This window comes from Cnephaeus nilssonii (genome assembly GCF_951640355.1).
Source record: "Cnephaeus nilssonii genome assembly, chromosome: 6".
Lineage (NCBI taxonomy): Eukaryota > Metazoa > Chordata > Mammalia > Chiroptera > Vespertilionidae > Cnephaeus > Cnephaeus nilssonii.
Genome location: NC_137077.1, coordinates 34714384 through 34734096, shown reverse-complemented (window position 1 = coordinate 34734096; position 19713 = coordinate 34714384). Strand labels below are relative to the sequence as shown.

At 39.3% G+C, this 19713-nt stretch overlaps 1 protein-coding gene across 7 annotated transcripts in view; it reads right to left on the bottom strand.

Moving 5' to 3' along the window:
- The window catches only part of PPFIBP1 (PPFIA binding protein 1), a 166368-nt gene that overhangs the window by 16150 nt on the left and 130505 nt on the right, over nt 1-19713 (bottom strand). For 2 of the 7 annotated variants that reach the window (XM_079774977.1, XM_079774979.1), the window contains 9 exons: nt 19148-19262; nt 17411-17443; nt 15908-15969; nt 12647-12722; nt 10258-10412; nt 4328-4443; nt 3711-3767; nt 2157-2217; nt 1747-1776 (listed from right to left, as the gene is read on the bottom strand). In XM_079774977.1, coding sequence (XP_079631103.1) covers nt 1747-1776; nt 2157-2217; nt 3711-3767; nt 4328-4443; nt 10258-10412; nt 12647-12722; nt 15908-15969; nt 17411-17443; nt 19148-19262 — 705 coding nt within the window. Of the gene's footprint in view, nt 1-1746; nt 1777-2156; nt 2218-3710; nt 3768-4327; nt 4444-10257; nt 10413-12637; nt 12723-15907; nt 15970-17410; nt 17444-19147; nt 19263-19713 lie in introns of all 7 variants that reach the window. The other 5 variants (XM_079774973.1, XM_079774976.1, XM_079774974.1 and 2 more) reach the window with 4 other exon arrangements.

The following is a 19713-nucleotide window of genomic DNA, read 5'->3' as shown; positions in this document are numbered from 1 at the left end:
AAACTGGCAGTCGGACATCCCTCGAGGGGTCCCGTATTGGTGAGGGTGCAGGCTGGGCTGAGGGGATCTCCCCCGAACCTGTGCACAAATTTCGTGCACCAGGCCTCTAGTATTTAATATTAGGGACTTTAAATATTAGGATAGATACAGAAATTCTCAAGCGTTTTTTGCCTCATCCCCCAAAAAATATAGAGATAAAAAACCAGAATTGCAATAGACTTCTTTCCCAACAATTATGACACAGATCTGGCTATGAGACAGTTCACATTCTTTATAATATAACTGCATCTATAGAAGCCCAATACAGCATAATATAATTACTCCAGGAAGTAGGCATTATTCTTAAGCTTCTACACAGGCAGTGTAAGGAGATTGTATTCCAATTATTTTAAATATTCTCCTCAAAAAATTAATAAAACGAAGGCATAATCAGCAACTGTTTAAAGTATTTTTGAAATGAGATTCTGGGATATATTCATATCCTGCCTGGAAGTTACTAAATTTGGATCAACCATTTTCAAAAACTGTGATATATTCAGATACACTTACCTAAAACTAAATTCACTATAATTAAATTTTTCTTGGTTGATTCAGAAGCTACTTCAGATTTCTACAATATTTCAGAACTTCAGTTGTGATTAAATTATGCTTTCAATGTTGCTTTTTTTTTTTTTTTTTTTTTTTTTAGCTTTCTGGTTGTTTGAACTGGCAATTATAGTAACATGGTCTTTTATTTGGTATTATGCAGCAATGCTTTTGTTTGGATGCTCTCATTTCTCTAACATCTCCTGCCCTCTGTTTCTTCCGAAGTGGGGAAAAGGGCCAGGGGATGGATATAGGCTTTTAAGGTGGCTGGTTCTTTTACTCTACATATCGACTGCTCGTGGTAACTAAAAGGTTACACATGCCTCAGTTTAGCGGCACTAATATTCATGTCTTAACACCGATGCCAAAAGCACTCCGCTATTGAATTGGCAGGGCGAAAAGAACAGAGGATGACTTTAATTACAGCTGTGCCCACTGTCTGTGCTTCCTCAGTTCTACCTACCCTACGACTCAAGGCACTGAGAGCCAACAGTCAAGAAACTGCATCTGGAAGTAGCCTGTCTACCAGACGGTAACCTCTACGAGGTCAACGATCGAAAACCAGAGGGAAGAAGGACCAGAGCACATCTCAACGCTGCCTCTTAAACAGCAAAACGTTTGCTGTGGGTGGACAGTGGTTGCCTGAAATAAACCGCTGGTGATCTAAGAAGCGCTCTCTGTGAGGTCAAAGGAAGCCCGGTGACAGTCGCTAAGAACGTTAAACTGTGTGACGGAGAGTTTGGCATTTTCTTTTTGTTTTTCCAATGACCTAGAGAGGTGAAATTCATATAACATAAAAGTAACTATCCTAAAGTATACAACGCAGTGGCATTTAGTACATTCACAATGTGTTGCAAACAACCACCTCTACCCAGTTCCAAAAGGCCTCCATGTTCTAAAGGAAAAGCCCTTACCATTAAGCGGCTTCTCCCCATTCCGCTCTCCTCTGCCCCTGGCAACCGCCAACCTCCGTGCTGTCTCTATGAATTTATCTAGTCTGAATAGTTCACATAAATGGAATAATATAGCATGTGATCTTTTGTGTCTGGCTTCCTTCATTTAGCATGTTTCTGAGAGTTCTGTCTACTAGAGGCATTTAAGCAACCTTACGCATTAGAAGTCTAAAACATTTTTACATTGCAACCGGGACATGAAAATTACCTCTGGAGGCTTCTGAACAGACTCCTTTTCCTGTTCAAAACAACAACAGTTAAGTTTGTTATAGGAATCCCTTATATATTCATAATTTGTCACATACAATTCCATAAATTAAAATAAATTTACATATATATATATATATATCCCAGCTACAAAATCTCAGTTTCATTTATTTCCAACAATGTTTTATTATTAAAGTCTCTATTTTTGGTTTTATGCACTACTTTCAATCCTTCCTACCATACTTCTTGATATTTATCCTTAACTTCATAATTTTCTATTATCTAATAATTTTCCGTCAGAGAAACCACAAGCTCTTCTTAAAGAGTTTTACTTGCAACATGGGAAAAGATGAAGATCCCCAAATATTTTCCTCTCAGGGTAACAGACAGGAAAAACAACACAGAACCAACCCCATCTGATGACTCTTTCTTCAGATTGCCCAGGCTGCTAGACTTCTGCAGACTTGAAGTTCTAAAAATAACAATAATAATAATTAGGATTAATAATAAGTGGCTCTGGTGCCACTGTTTTTAAGTAGGATATCTTGGAAAGAAACTAAAATTGTGTGTGGGTTGAATCCTGGTAATAAAAGAACATCTGGATTCCGGCAGTCACTTATGTGCTTAAGAAAATTATAACATTTAGTTCTTTTAAAAGCAGGGGTGGTTAACTGTCCTGCCAATAACTGTAAATGTCCCGCACACGTTTGAGTAGCTGGAAAAACACTTAGGACTATCCTTGTGATGTCAATATTCGAAAATTTAAACCAGTTTTCCGAGGCCTAGTGCTAGATCCTTTGCATGTATACATTTACACTGGGAACTTCTTAAAGTACTCATGTACTATTTACATATAATCCTCTAATTAAAATAAAGGATGAAGCCCTGGCCAGTGTGGCTCAGTTGGTTGGGTGTCATCCTGTGCACCGAAAGGTTACTGGTTCCATTCCTGGTCAGGGCACATGCCCCGGGTTGTGGGCTAGATCTCCAGTAGGGCGAGTGCAGGAGGCAGCCAATCGATGTTTTGCTCTCACATCAATCGATGTTTCTCTCTCCCTCTCCTTTCCTCTCTCTCTAAAAATCAATTAAAGTATCTTAAAAAAATAAAGGATGAAATTTTTACTTTTCAATTCACAAAGAAATTGGTTTTCTGAGTCTGACAGAGCACTTCATTTGTAATTCTGATCAAAGCATAGTAGAGGAATCCCTATTGCAGTCCATATAATTCATGTGCTATTCTCGTGATGGCAAAGTGACACTGTAAACATTCGGAGACTCTGTCACATGATTAGCATTCAGTTTTATAGAGCTGCTCTTATTTAAAACTGAGGCAGGAATATGTGACCAGTTTCAAAAGAGAGAGAAAAAAAGTAATACTTTTGCTCAAAGAAACAGAATAATATAAATATACAAACAAACATTTAAAAGGCATTTGTCATGTATTTATGTGTAAATAAGTTGCTAGAAGTGCCTACCACCAAATAAAGTAAAATATAATGGTGAAAACGATCTTATCTTTGAGTACTTTTTGAGGAATACATTTTCCTAACTTAATCCAGATTTGAACATGGATAAACATAGATATTAGGTCAGTTTATCAATTTGAAAGTGCAGAAAACCAGTGCAGACTTTCCAGCCACCACACTACTCTGTGATTCTCTTCTGCAAGATTTAAAATATCAGCACAAAAGTGAAATTACAAGCACTGAACTTCAGGGGGAAACTGGTAAAGAATGCTAAAGATCTACAGAAACTTGGCCTGAGACAATGATAAGTGAGCAAGTATTTCTTTGTCAACTTACACCCCCCACCCTTACCTCACCCCCTCTTTATCATTACAGTTTCAGTCATTAATTCAGGCCTCACAGTCACTCACTTTCAGTGTTGGTTATTGTTAGTGTAAGGGAAGCTTCCTCTCCCCTAAGTACCAACCACATTTCTCACATTCAATCACTTATAACTTACGAAAGACTATCAGACATTTGGGTTTCAACAGCAGCGCCAAGGGTTCTTTTTCCATCACTAAAATTTAAAAAAAGAAAGTATTTGTGAACTTCTTGAAGAAAAGACCATATATATTCAAAGTGAACAGAACTGTCAAAAACAAACAATTGTGCAAGAAAAGTTATTTCTCTTTTTTGGTATTGTGTTTTATTTTACTTTGTCTAATTGTAAGATTAGGCAATTAATTTGGGAATATGTCCCCCCAGATTCTATTTGCCTATGCAGAAACGATTGTATCCCTGTCCTATCTCCTTCATAGCCATGGTCCAAAGAGCCTCAGGCACAGGACTGCCGCTATTCTGCTCGCAGCCCTTTGAGGGCCACCCAGGACCTAGGACATACACTCCCTCTCTAACCTGACCACAGCACATCCTCAGCCTCATTTCCAGTTACTTCTGGCTTCACACCTGTTATTTCAATAACACAAAACTGCTATGGTTTCCTGGCGCATGTCTTGCTGTTTCTTGCTTCTCTGGGTAAGAATTCGTGTCTGTCAATAAATGCAAAGCACCCTTGCTTTTGGTTGATTTACTTTTCCAAACATTTATATTTGCAACGTTAGGACATTAATGACATACTTTTCCTCAAATGAAGTCTCGGACTTAGGAGGCAATTTTGCTTTCTCAGGAGTTTCCAAGCCTTTTGATGCTGGTAATAATAAAGGGGTTGAAACCTGCAAGATGCTGGTGTGGAACTGTAATATAATAATAAAAAGTCACAGTGAGTCACATCAAACAAAACACAAGCCACAGAGCAACCAGAATCAGGATGCAGACACCTAGAAGTGCTACAGAGAAAACATTCTGGAGGAAGGTAATTTTTGAACCTGGTTCTGAATAAGATACTGAATATTGCAAGACACAATAAATGCCATTAATTAAGTTAATAGTAAAATCCTAACACTTGCCTAAGGCAAGTCACTTCACTGGGCATCAATCTTCTCTGTAAAATGAGCACTACTTTCACTTTAGTTTCTGCTGCTCGTCTAAAATAGAACGTTGGTCACTCCAGTTCATTATTATTCTGTGTGTGAAGAAGCTAATTTCAGTTAACAGAATTGATAAAAAATATAATTAAAACAACTTATAATGTACTTTGTGATTATACTATTTAAAACATTTTGCTTAATAGTAACAATATTACAACAACAAAAATACACAATACACTTTCCCACATAAATGCCTTAGGTATCCTAAGGATGGACTCTGTGAAAAAAAATTATATACTCTGGTTTTCAATAATTTTTGACAACCAGAGAGCAGTTAGATGGTTGGACACATCATTAACAAATGAAACACTTTAGCAAATATTCCAGTAAAAAAAAAAAAAAAATGAACAAAACTCGCCTCAGGGAGTTGACTCACTTCTGCAAGTCAACCAACCATGACTCACCTCTGGAAGTCGGCCAGCCAGGTAAGGACTCACACCAGCAAACACACCTCTAAAGGCCACCCAGTCAACAGCCTCACCTTCATAACCACATCCGGCTGCTGTCAACTCACTCCTGCTTCCTCTGAAGGTCCACCAGCCCCTGAGCTCCAAGCATCCTAAAACCCTCTCTATGATCAGCTTGGAGAGAGTGTCCTTGACCAACGAAGTCCACTCTCTTAAATAAGCAATAAATCCAGCTTTGTGAGTTTTGTTTCAGTTACTGAGCAGTGGTCTCATCCTTGGACACTATCAAAGGTTATAAAATGTGAAATCTGTTCAAGTAACCAGATTGGGCCCGAGATGGTATGGGTCATGCTAAGCCCTGCATCAGCAAACCTGAACTGAAGGAAATGTCTATGCTCAGCTCTCCCAGAAAAGAAAGACCTAGGGGCTTAATCACAAGGAACAACAACAGCCGGTAATTATTGGAATCGAGAGTCCAAACAGTACTGCCTTGCTCCCACAGGTGACCTGATGGGACTCCAAGACTTCCCTTTGCTCCATGTAAGGAAAGTAACCCTGCTTTAACCAATCAGCAAGTGCCACACATAACTTCCCTGCCCCTGCTCACTTCTACAAAAAGCCTTTCATCTTGTACAGCTCCTTGGGCCTTTCTATCTCATCTCCTAGACTGGATGCTGATGGGTTCATGAATTGTTGCGTTAAGCCAACAAGACCTTTTAAATGTACTTAGTCGAATTTTGTTCTTTAACAAGTCACCTTATTATAAAATAGATTATTTCACTATCTTTTTTTTCCCTCCAGTTTGAATCTTTATGATTTATCCTGGACAACTTATTTAGCCATCATCCCTGCTTCCTTAAGTTCTTATCTCCTTGGGTTCCTACTCATGAAAAAATAAATAAATAAATGAACTTCCACTAGCAGACTGATTTTATTTCCTTTCAAACTTCAGGGCTTTAAATCCAACCTCAAATCTCCCTCCTGGCTTTTCTTTTAAAACTAGTGACCCGGTGCACAAATTCGTGCACATTGAAAGGAAATTAATTAGAAGGTGGCCGGCGGGGCAGGACTAGGTGAGACGGGGTCCTGGAACCAACCTCCTGCAGTCTCTCCCCAGTGTCTGCAGAGTGAGCAGGGTCCCTCTGGCAGGTGGGGTACCTTGGCCTGGCCTGCGGAGATCAGGCCAAAACTGGCTCTCTAACATCCCCCAAGGAGTTCCTGGAGTGCAAGAGGGCACTCTGCAAAGTTGCTGTCGTACAGATTGTGGAACGCAAATGCAAGTGTGCAGTAAACTAGATTCGGGGCCAACAGTGCCCCAACAACAACATAACCCACAGCCGAAGGTGGAATCATGTGGCCCCGTGAGGAATAGGGCTCCCTCCTTTCTGGTTTGAGGGTGCGTCACTCAAGAACTGCCACTGCCAAGTCACTGCAGCTTAGCAGCTCCTGTGTTAAGCATCTGCCCCCTGGTGATCAGTACACATCATAGTGACCGGTAGGATGGTCGGACACTTAGCATATTAACCTTTTATATGTATATATACTAGAGGCCCAGTGCACGAAATTTGTGCATGCCGGCTGCCGGCTGCCGGCCGGGGCCTCCCTTCCCTGACTGCCGGCTGCTGGCTGGGGCCTTCCTTCCCCAGCTGCCAGCCACTGGCTGGGGCCTTCCTTCATTCCACGCCACCCCCTGGTGGTCAGCGCACATCTAACTCCCAGTCGGTCGTACTCCTGCCTGTGGGGACAATTTGCATATTAACCTTTTATTATATAGGATAGATGTGGCTGAGCACCTTCAATCCCTATCAAATCATCCCTGTTCCGAATTCAAAATCTCTCATTAAAACTAAAACGCTTGGCCCTGGCTGGCTCATTTGGTTGAGCATCGTCCCATGCACCAAAAGGTTGCCGATTAGATTCCTGGTCAGGGCACATTCCCCAGGTTTCAAACTCATCCCTGGTAGGGGGTGTGCAGGAAGCAGTTCATGAATATTACGTTCTCACCTGGATGTTTCTCTTTTCTCCCTTCTACTCTCCCTAAAAATAAATAAACTATTCTTTAAACCTCTCTCCCCCCTAAAAAACAAACAAACAAAAACCCATAAAAGAAAAAAACTGCAATGCACCCAGCAAAGACTTTTTTAAGGATATGAGATTATCTGGGTACATCCTACAGATAGCAGCATCCTCTCCCTATAAATGCAGCCTACTCAATGGCTGTTGAGCGTAACTTTCCCTTAGGTGTAAATATATATTTAACAATTAGGGACTTTCCCCCTCTAAAACATTTCTTATCCCTTAGCTAATCCCCTTTTTCCCCCCAATTTTATTGACATATAGTTGACATACAGCACTGTATAAGTTTCAGGTTTACAGCATAATGACTTGATTGATTTATATTGTGAAATGGTTACTACAAGTTAATGCCCATCACCTCAGAGACTACAAAAAGGGAAGAAAATGGTTTTTTTTCCTTGTCATGAAAACTTTTAGGATGTATTCTCTTAGTAACTTTCAAATATACCACACATCAGTATTAATTATAGTCATATGCTTGTACATTACATTCCCAGTACTTATATTTATCTTATAACTGGAAATTTATACCTTTTCACCACCAATCCAATCACTACTAACTCCTTGTTAATGACATATTTTAGCCCTCTCTTATATTTAAGAGAAATGTTAATTGTTATCTCCTTGAATTCATTCTCATTCAATTCAAATTTCATCTTCTCATTATGTAATTACCAGCAACAGATATAAAAAGTAAAGATGCCATTTGGTTTCTTCTAATTACTTATAAAGCTGAGCAAAGAAGGAACTGTTAAATATAAGGAGCCTAAGGTTGTTTTGTTAAAAAATAAAACTGTTTCCCATTCCCAGTCTCTCTAGACAGCACATTATATTAAAACTAGAGGCCCGGTGCATGGACTCATGCACTTTAGGGGTCCCTCACACCGGTGCATGATTGGGGCCAGGGAGGGACCGCAGGAGAGCTCCAGGGCGTGTCCGGCTCATCTTACCCAGTCCCAATCGGCCGGACCCCAACAGCAAGCTAACCTACCAGATGGAGCATCTTCCCCCTGGTGGTCAGTGTGTGTCATAGCTACCAGTCAAACGTCGCTTAGGCTTTTATATATATAAAGAAATGGTTTCAGGGTGCTGTCAGGAAAACAGTCTTAAAATGAAGACATGTGTGTGTCTTTGTTAAGACCTTAGGAAGATTTAAGGGGGTGCTGTCTCACTGAACCTTTACAAAAAGATCTTAAATTCTAAAAATAAAGGGATATCCCACAGTAGCCTTACAGGGAACCTAAGGTAGAGAAGGTTTATTGTGAAGGATCTAATTAACTAGATAATGCTTTTATCTAATGGAGTGGATAATAGATTGTCTCATAAGAAATTTTGAATGTTTAAAATACTGAACCAGTAAAAAAAAAAAAAATTAAATTAAATACTGAACCAAGTTAGACTAAAAGGGACAAAGACAGGAAAAAATTAAAGGTGGCTTTGGATCTATATGGACACTTTTACAGAAAACTACTATCTGCAAGCACATCCCCTTCTTGTAGGAAAGGAAGGATGACTCAGAAGGAAAAACCAAGAGCCCAGAGGACTGAGTCCTAACAAAGGAACTGGCACCACGTGCCTGGCTGGATTTTGGAATTGTTTGAACTAGTAACACCTGTGTGCCTTCTGTTGTCCCTCTTTTAAAGAAGAGTGCCTGTAGCAGTTATGTTATACCTATCCCACAACTGTATGTCAGGTGTGTGGGGGACAGAGAGCTTGTCCCTTAAGTTCCCGGTTCTTTGAACTGAATGGAGTGGTACCCAAGAAGCTGTGCCCAAGAAGATGCACCTGAGGAGTTTCACCTACATCATCACCTAGTCTGGATGACAAGTTCCTGGGATGCTGATGCCTAATTGGAATGAAACTAAGGGGTCTTAGGAGAGGGGGTGGGTATACTGTGAATGGGAGAGGGATATAAACTGTTGTAGCCAGGGAGTGAGGGGCAGATTTATTTTCCAAATATGATTGCACCAATATATCCCATCTCACATGTTCTTACAATGGGATAGTGCCACTTGTCCATCAAGAGGTAATAGATACTCCTTCTCCGTGAATCTGGGTGGGCCTATGACTAAGGAGAGGAGATGCTACATGACTTCTGAGACACGTCACAAAAGGTGATACGGATTTGCCTGGTCCTCTTCTTGGGATGCTCATCTTCAGGAACCAGCCATTGTATTAAGAGGAGGCCAAGCAGTCACAGGCAGTGGGTCCAGCCAGGGCCTCAGCTGAAGTCCCAGCCAACGGCCAGCCTCAACCACCAGACAGATGAATGAGCAGCCTTGAGGTGACTGAAGCCCCAGCCTTTGCGCCACTCCTGCTGCTGCCAAGTGGAGCAGAGACCAGATGTTCCTGCTGAGCCCTGTCCAAAGGGCAGGTTCGTCAGCAAAATAAATGTTGTCATTCAAGACACAAAGTTGTGGGGTGGGGTGCAATAGATAATGGAGAAAGGTATTGATGGCAATTGGATGTGAAAGTAAAGTAAATGAGTTTAAGACTTGATTCCCCTCCAGTTGCTTCTTCCAAATCTAAAGAAGTCAGAGGGAAATTTCAATCCATCATCTTACAGCAAGCATGTCAAACTCTCGGGCTGACAGGCACATGCCTTATTTAAATGAGGCATTCGGCCCGCCAGGCCACGAGTTTGACATGCTTGTCTTACAGAATCTCCATCAAAGGTGATTCAAATCAATTTCTCTATATAACCTCCCTTTATTTATTCCCTACTTATTATTTAATATGTAGATTAGAGTCCTGTATTTAAGATGACATCTATCCCCAAGGGACTCTTACATTTTTCCTGAATTACATAAACAATTTTAACACTGCCCGGGGCATTTATTAGAGAAGAGAAGAAAAAAAAAACATACACACATTTCAAATAAAAACCTATAGGACACAAAAATTTCCAGGACAAACCAAGTCATCAGTAACCAAACTGAGAAAAAAAATCCCACATCTTTCGTGTTGTCCACAGCACTTTAACTTTCACTGACACACTCTCTCCAGCAGGAAGAAGCTATTGGGAGTCTATACATACCTCTTCCGGAACACTTGTGTTCAGTGGGTCACGACTGGGGGACCCCATCACTGGCGTGGATGACAGACCTTTCTCCAGTTCCCCAAAACCCTGTGCTTCCAGCAAAGTGGAGATGGAACTGGAAGTAGGCAGGTCGTCATAGTCACCCTCTTGGCCTAGGAAAAGATGAAGAAAACAGGACCAACAGCAAATTTTAATTTATAGTTCACTTTTGGAAGAAGAATCCCAAATATATTAGATGTAAAAAAATTTCTGATCCTCAAAAAAAATAAAAAAAGTCAGCTTCTGGAATCACTTGAAAAAACATGGGACCTAGGAAACAACACCTTCAACTAGTAGCATCTGAGACCCCAGGGCTTTGGGCCGCGTGAGTACCCAGCAGTGGTATTAAGAGAGGTCTTAACTGATAGAGGTGTTAACAGGGGCAATGATAGACTCACAAGATTGAAATTAAAAAGTGAATTCAGCTTGGCTGGCATGGCTCAATGGTTGAGCGTCTACCTATAAACCAGGAGGTCACGGTTTGATTCCTGGTCAGGGCACATGCCTGGGTTGCAGACTTGATTCCCAATGTGGGGTGCGCAAGAGGCAGCCAATCAATGATTCTCCTCATTGAGGTTTCTCTCCCTCTCTCCCTCTCCTTTCCTCTCTGAAGTCAATAAAAAAAATCTATTTTTTAAAAAAGTGAATTCAGTTCAACAACTCTCTTGTAATTTTGTTTCAAAATTTGGAGGCTTTACACAAATTTCAGTTCAGAAATTACCAAGCTGAGGAATACCAGTGGTACAAAAAGAGTCACCATTTAAACAACTCCATTTTCATCACTACTGAGCTCCTAAAACACACACACACACACACACACACACACACACACACACACACACACACAGAGAGAGAGAGAGAGAGAGAGAGAGAGAGAGAGAGAGAGAGAGAGAGAGAAAGGGAAGAAAAAGAGATAATGCCCTTTTGATCCCCCAAAAGAATCCTTTATTCCACTCATTTTAAAGCAGAAAGAAGAGCATAATGGGAAAAAGCAACCACGAGTGTCTTCCAAAAGACTTGTTAAACTCCAGTGCTTATTTTTAGAGCAAATAACCCCATCTATGCATTGATAATAAACAAGAGAACTTTTAAAGTTCTTAACATTTTTGTTTGTTTTGAATCACTCCAAAAGTTTGTACAGTTGAGGACAACCGATAAAATACTAATAAATACAACAGACCGCATAACTATATTTTCTTAGATGTCTTACAGGGTTTTTGTGTGTGTATGTTTTCTTTTAATTTAACATTTTCAAAACTGAACACAATGCCCCTTAACCATGCCAGTGTTCCTTCTCTAGGTTTCTCTATCTTAGAAAATGGAACTATCGTCCAGCTAGTTGCTTTAATCAGAGATCTTTCATAATTCTATCTCTTCACACTCCTCCACTTGTTCAACACATCATCATTTTGATTCTAACACCAAAATATATTTCCAGTCAGTACCATCAGATCTTTCCACTTGGAATACTGCCACAGTCTCTTAAATCGCTTTCCTTCCTTCCAACACTGCTCCCTCCCACTATGGTGTAGTTCAGTGGTTCTCAGCCTTTCTAATGCCGCGACCCTTTAATGCAGTTCCTCATGTTGTGGTGACCCCCAACCATAAAATTATTTCCGTTGCTACTTCATAACTGTCATTTTGCTACTGTTAATGAATCGTAATGTAAATATCTGTGTTTTCCAATGGTCTTAGGGTCTATAGCAGCGGTTCGATATTTACATTACGATTCATAACAGTCGCAAAATGACAGTTATGAAGCAGCAACGAAAATAATTTTATGGTTGGGGGTCACCACACCACGAGGAACTGTATTAAAGGGTCGCGGCATTAGAAAGGCTGAGAACCACTGGTCTATTTGTTACAAGTTACTTATCATTGACGTGTTAAGACCCTTCAGTGGATCCCTGGGGGCCAAGTAAGAGTGAAAACTCCCCACCTGGATGACCTGGTTGGTACTCACCTCTAGAATCCCATCTCACTCTTCCTCCTGATCACTACCTTCCGGTCACACTGGTCTTTTACTTCTTAAACACGTCACCTCCTCCCTAACCGCCGCCCCCCAAAAAAGTTCTTGCGTGTGCTGTTGTACTTCCTTTCTGGAACGCTATCTAATGGACTCCTTAGAGAGGCTGTCCCTGGCCAACCAATCTACAGTATGCTCTTCAGCCCATATGCTTGCAGGCAGAGAACAGATGCTGAACAATATCATTGAATGGATGAGCGAGCTATCTAATTAGAGAGAATGGGTATGTTTCAAAAAGAAACTGAGGCCAAATATAAAAGATTATGGCCACTTAAAATCAAGTTAAGTAGAAAACATTTAGAACGACACTACCTTTTTTACCTTGGGCCAGTAACACCGTATCTTGCATTTTCTTGTACCTGTTCAGGCACTGTCGAAGATCTTCTATTTTCCGATCCTATTAATAAAATAAATTATCATCTCCAGTGTTATGATTTTAAAATGGTAAAAGTAATTGCAACACAAAGATAAGTAGACATGAATTATTTACATTATTTAAAGAATACTTCTAAACTTTAGTAAAACTAGCAACATCTAGAACATCTTTCCTACATCAGAGATATAGAAAAAGTACCTCTAAATTTAGAGATCCTATCACTCAGCTGCCATCTTTAAAAAACAAAAACAAAACAAGATAGTAAGATACAAAAAAAGAAAAAGAAAAAAGAAAACAAGAAAAAGTTAACTTTAATTACTTTCCTCTCTAACTTATATGCCAGTGGTCGGCAAACTCATTAGTAAACAGAGCCAAATATCAACAGTACAACGATTGAAATTTCTTTTGAGAGCCACATTTTTTAAACTTAAACTTCTTCTAACGCCACTTCTTCAAAATAGACTCGCCCAGGCCGTGGTATTTTGTGGAAGAGCCACACTCAAGGGGCCAAAGAGCCGCATGTGGCTCGAGAGCCGCAGTTTGCCAACCACGGTTATATGCCAAGTCTTGAAAAACAGATCTACACCTGCTGTCTTTATCAGCTCTCAGTCATGGCCATCTGGCTCTTCCCTTCTCAAAACACTCCTTTCAACTAGTCACCAGAGACCTATTTACTAAAAACAATGAACACTTTTATATTTTCTCTAATTTGACCTCTATTTGGCACTTGATTGACTCCACTCTTTCCTTCCTCTTTTACTTTTCTTTCCACTCTTTCTTTTCTATTTTGATTTCTTAATCTGTTGGCGAGATAGATATTCCACTTCTATAACCCCACTATTACCCAACCCAGACAATAAAATATAGAGCCTACAGTATTGTCCTTTACCCTCTTCTCTTTTCCCCATGCCCTAATTGTGGTGGATTATAAAAGTGAGCTCTCTAGCTCCACAGACACTGAGTGTGGGCTTGACCATGTGACCCACTTTGGCAAATAAGATATCAATAAGTGTGGTTTAAGCAAAGGATTGAAGTGTTTGAACTTTGGGGCTTGCCCTCTCCTGCTGCTCTAAGGCCACTATGTGAAGAAGCATAGGCTAGCTAGTCTCCTGGAAGATGAGAGACCATTTAGAGAAGAGATATCTCAACTGGGCCAACCTAGACCAAGACTGGTCGATCAACAGACACGTGAGTCACACCATCCTACGCCATTCAGTCCTATCCCAGTCACTGGCTAACCACAGAGATCAGCTAAGCCAGCCCAAGACCAGAAGAGCCACCTAGCTAACCCACAGAAGCATGAGAAAAATAAATTATGTGATTTGTTACGGAGCCAAAGCTAACTGATACATTAGTTTCCACCAATCCACAACTAATTATACATTTCTCCTAAAATTGAAGAGATTCACTCCCTACCAATCTATAATCCTATACAACTCCTAAAATTTAGATTTATTTTCAACTTTCTATGAGAAATCTCCTTTTAGATGTCCCATGAACACATCAAATAGTACGTATATAAAATGAACCTCATTATTTGCCCCTAGTACTTCAGCTTCGCTTGGATGCCCTTAACTCTTGGAGGGCACCATCATTTACCCCATTGATCAAACCAGAAACTCTAAAGTCCCAAGATTTTTAAATTTTGTCAACCTGAAAATTTCTCTAAAATACCTTCCCCTCAACACTTCACTGTCATTGCCTTACTTCAACCTCTCTTCATTTCTCATCTAGCTTATTAATTGGTCAATCTTTACTCTCCCTCCCTTATTCCTGCCTCTGTTCTGATACCCGAGTTAGCTTCCAAAAGGCAATTTAATTATGTCACTACCCAACACCTACAACCTAAGGTCCCAGATCATTAGCCTAGCCATACAAGGTTGCCTATTATTCACTGTAGCTCTTTTGTTAGTCTTATACACCCCCTCATGTTCCAGAACTTTCCCAGCATGCACTGGGCTATTTCAAGCCTTGATTTTGAAACATGTTTTCACTCATGGATGTTCTAGAAGCCTTCATTTTCCTGATGAGAAACTCTTGCTATTCTTCAGAATTTGCTCAAATATATCCTCTTTGAAGCCTTCTGAAACTGCCAAGAAGTTATGTCACTCTAGGTGAACCTATAGCAGTTTGAGCATCTAGTGAGCCTTCCTTCAACGTTGGGAGTTTTGTTATTGTTGCATTTTGAGGGAGAAAAATTAAGACAAAATGAATTTCAGTGATTTTCTTTAAAAAAAAAAAAAAGCTCTGTCGGCAGCTTGCTAAGGACTTTTATTTTTATTCAATAGTAGGAAAGATTGGCAAAAAAATTTATATATATCTGGTTGGGTGAGTAAGACAATGAGCTTATTACCAAGAAGTAAAGAACAAATGAAGAGAATGAAAGGCAAAAATAAATCAACAAGTAAAACAGAGTAGACAAGAATTAGAAAAAGAAACTTATGATCAATTAGAAAAAGATCAAGAGCAAGTTTTTTGGCATGGCCTGATTTTCACTTCCTTGAAATTACTCTTTTCTTGGGAAAATGCCTCCTTGTTCTATTCATTTAGGGACACGAGAGGAGAGCAATTCTGATGACAGGAGCTGGACCCAACTGCTGCTGCCTGCTGGCCGGAGGGTCAGGAAGGCCGCGAAGAAACGCATTTCTTTAGTAGAGTAACTGCATCCCTGCTCTTAGCAGGATGAAGTGAGGAGGAACAACCAGAAGAAACAAACTTCTGGAGACATGGCATTGGGCCACCACAGCTAAAACTGAGCCTGGGGCCAAATTGATTTCATGGTGGCTGGGCCTCTCTTTTCTGGTATCTCACTGCTCAGGAGAACAGAGACAATCCCCAATGTGAAAGAGGTCAGCAGTATGAAGGAGAAAAAAAATGGACATGACCATGAAGCTAAAGTTGTTTGGAGTTCATACAGTAGCCCAGATTTGATAGCTCAAGCATTTTCTGAATTCATGCAGGGAGGAGAGAGAGAATTCTCGGTGGAGCCAGTGCTGCTGGTCTCCATTCCTATGCTCGGCCACAGTAACGAGTGTGACCCCCTGACAGTGGACACACTTGAGCAGCAAGGCAGAAGGCTTGCCCCTCAATGTCAGTTAGTGCATAGGGTGTGTTCTTTCAAACGGCAATATCTCAAGAAAATGCACAGAATGAGCAAAATGGTGCTATTACACACCCAAATAAATATTTAAATTCCATCTAGATACCTTTTCTTCATTTGCTGCCATCAAAGACTCCACAGCCTTTTTCATCTTTTGTACTTCAATATCTGAAAATATCACAACATCAAATCAGAAGTCAGTTTAGTTAACGTGTGTGACAGTAATGAGAAGCTACTGACTCTTCAGATTGAAATGTTTTAAGGTAAAGATGTTACTGATTTGTTTTATTTGTTTGCTTTTAAAAGGGCACATTTACCATACATATTGTCTTTTAGGGAAAATCTGAAAAATGAACACCTTCTATCTCGCCTATATAGTCACAGGTTAAGTGAGAGCTAACTACCCTCTCTCAAAGCAACAACAAAATCTTCAAGAGAACAATGGAATGTCGGTGCTAACAATAAAAACACAGACTTTTCATAAAAGCAGTGGGCAAAAGCAATGAACAAAGTGCACATGACAAAAGCAGACAAAATGATACTCAGTTATAACCAAGATGGAGACACAAATGATGAGAGCCTGATGGAATGTGATATTTACACGAGTAGTCATGCTAAGCTGTAGGTTCCATACAGAAGAATATTAAGTACTTTGCTTCATCTATAAACTTCATTTCCAAATGCTATTTGAAAACATAAAGGCCAGAGTGAGATGAATGTAATTTCACTTAAAATTTGATATTCAAATACAAAAGCATGTTTCTTTAATACTAAAAAGCAAATATCCTAAAGATCAAAAGTCAACCTAGAATGAAATCACAAATTAAAAAATTTGAAACAGAGAAAAAAAATTCAGCTACAATTACCACCTTTTGAGAAAAACAAAAAACAAAAAACGACTAAAGGTAATTTTTAAAACAGTGATGGATCATTCAGTACTGATATAACTATTTTTGATTAAGGTATATTTTATAGGAATTGCCTTTCTTTTCTTTGCTTTTTTAAAAAAGGCAAATTCCCTTGACTTAAGAATTCAAGGTCTGGAGGAGAGAGCCCTTTAAGATTTATCTTTATGCTGCCTTAAATAATCCAGGCTCCATGAAACATCCTGGTTACTTAATGCAATTAAATAATTACATTCTCTTTCAAAACACCAAGAGGGTGTGTTTAAAAAACCTCCTAAAGTAGATCTCAGTGAAAAAGTGGGCTACAAAACATTGGAAAGCAAAGTTCAAAACGATCTTTCAACTATGGCAAACCTCAAAAACAGTAGGTTTTCATAGGAGGATAAACATTATTTCCTTCTCTGACCCTGAATCTCCTGGACCCCAGAGAAAGTGCTTTCTCACCTCCACCACTCTGGGTGTCCTGCTGTGTCCTATGGAGCAAAAGGGCTGAATCAGATGAAATCTGCTAAGGGACCTTTTACTCCTCATTTTTATTGTTTGTTTACCCTCTATTTTGTATGCTCCAAGGAAATGGAGAGCTTATCGATGAAGCAACTTCACATTTTTGGTGAGAGAAATGTTTTAAAAACACATGCAAAGAACAGTCCTAGTATTACTTTCGGTGAATGTAAAGGCTGATGGAAATACACCAAAAACCTTACTTTTGTCTTTGAGCTTCTTTTTAAAATTTTCATCTGTGCAGGAAAACCCATTGAATTGGAAGTTAGCATACATTACAACAGTAAATAATATTTTAAGAGCACTATTATTGTCTCCTTTTACCTAAAATAAAGAGACTCTAAACTCACAAAGACTGACTATTAAGCACTATTTTGTGACATCAGGACTGTTATACTACGTAACGCTCTGTGTGCAGTTAAAAAGAGAATCTAATGTAATTAATCCAGAAGACCTAACTTTGAGTTACTACCTCTGTTACTTCAACTTTCTAAACCTTGACTTTCTCACCCTGAAATTGGGCCTATGGTGTACAGCGCTCCTCACACAGTATGTGGTGAACAGCCAGTTAATGTTGCCTTGGTTGTTTTTCACATTTCCATTATAGCCTGATATTGGACCTCCTGAACATGACCAGTACATGGCTTCTGAAACATTCAACTCACCACTTAAGTTCAATAACACAGAAGTGGTGTAGCTCCTGCTCCACGTGAGTCCACTGATCATGCAGTTTGATGTTATGTCAACTTGCTCTCAGTCCCTATATTTCCTTGGTGGTGCACTGGTAGCAAGCAGTTCACAGACGGGCACCAGTCCTGGGACTGGACTTTGGGTAGCACTGTTCTAACATACCCCTTAGCCTACAAGTCCTAGGATTCCATTTTTATCTTAAAATCCTAAAAGCGTGACCTGTTTGTGAATGTCCTTTCCGAACATACAATTCTGCATATGTCAAATGACAGAGGGGAAAAATCCATTTTTCGGAATGTTTGATGAATTAAGTTTCCTGATGGATAGAGAACTGTGATACCTGTGGGTATACAAAGCCAGGATATTCCAGAGCCAAGACGACTTTACAGGTCATCTAATTCAAGTTCCTCATTGAATAGGCAATAATACCAGTGTTCACATAACAGGTAAAAATGTACCAAAGCTATACTAAATGAAATTTGTTCTGTCCCCATTGAATTAGAAGTTGCTTTTGCCCCAGTCATCATTTGTAATAACAAAGAGAGGTTAAATTTGATCTAGTGTTGTCAGCTGTTACATGCATTTATATTTCCAAATATAACTCAGAAAAACACATTGCATTCACAGTATTTTCTATCAAGTAGAAGCTACATTATTAAAAATTACAGTCCACATAATATCTAGGACAAGCCTCCTCAATTATGAAAACAATTTTTGGATAAATTCATGCAGTTTTCTAAAAAGAAATTAGCCTATTTTTTGCTTTCTAGAAGGTTAAGAGCTCAATGCATGATAAGAAATTTTCATTGAGTTTTCCAAAGACAGAGTCTTTTCTTCTCTTCTCTCAACAGGGCAGACAAGGTTTCTAAACGTCTTTCTGTTGTCTCAAGTTCAGGTTAGAGGAAAATAGTCTTAGGAGATCGTAATGGTTCCTTTTCATTCTTTTTGACACTTGCTTTTATTTTGCAACTTGGAAATAACTCTCTCCTGATGGTAATTGACAATTTAGTCATCTCAACAAAACACCCAGTAGGGTACAGAGTTGCCCTTCTCCAGCTGTGGACAAGGAAGTTCAGGGTTCCCTGAGCACAGGAAAGAGCCTCGGAGGATTCCCTGTGGTCCTAGGCCAGATGGCTCCTGCTATTCTTTTTTTGTTGCTAAAATTACACCAAATAACATCAGATTTTTTTTTTCAGATCTTAGAGGATTTTAACAAAATAAGATAACCAATATTAAATACATATTCCTACCTCGGTCAAAAATTTCTATCCCTTCTCCTTTCATCTTGCAAAACAATTTTTCTTGTAGCCTTTTCACTTCAGATTCTTTCTCTTCCAGTTGTTCTTTTAAAGATGCCAGTTCATCCTACAAACGATAATTCATTTCAAAAGAGTAGCTTATGAATAAAAGAGAATATTCAAAGAGTATGTTCTTAAGTCAATAATTAGTTATTTAGATGCAAAGATGCAAACTTCAGAAATCAGACAGTGATGATGATAAATAAAAAGCAAGGCAATTATTAAAATCCAATTTATAATAATTATGGTACAATTATTTCAAGTTTTTTTGTGAACAAATTAAAAAAGAAATCTTTTAAAGTGTAAGTAGGACTAATGTAGCCCTACGGTATATATGTTATGTTAAATAAAAAATCTGACCAAGCTAATAAAAAAAAATTAGATGCTTAGTATAGTAAAATCAAAATAAAATGCAAATTGAAAAATAGATATTAAGACTTGCTTGACATTTATTCAGCATTTCAAGATGGCACTTAGGTTCCCTGGACAAGGGAGAGCTTAATTAGTGGGTAAAGTAG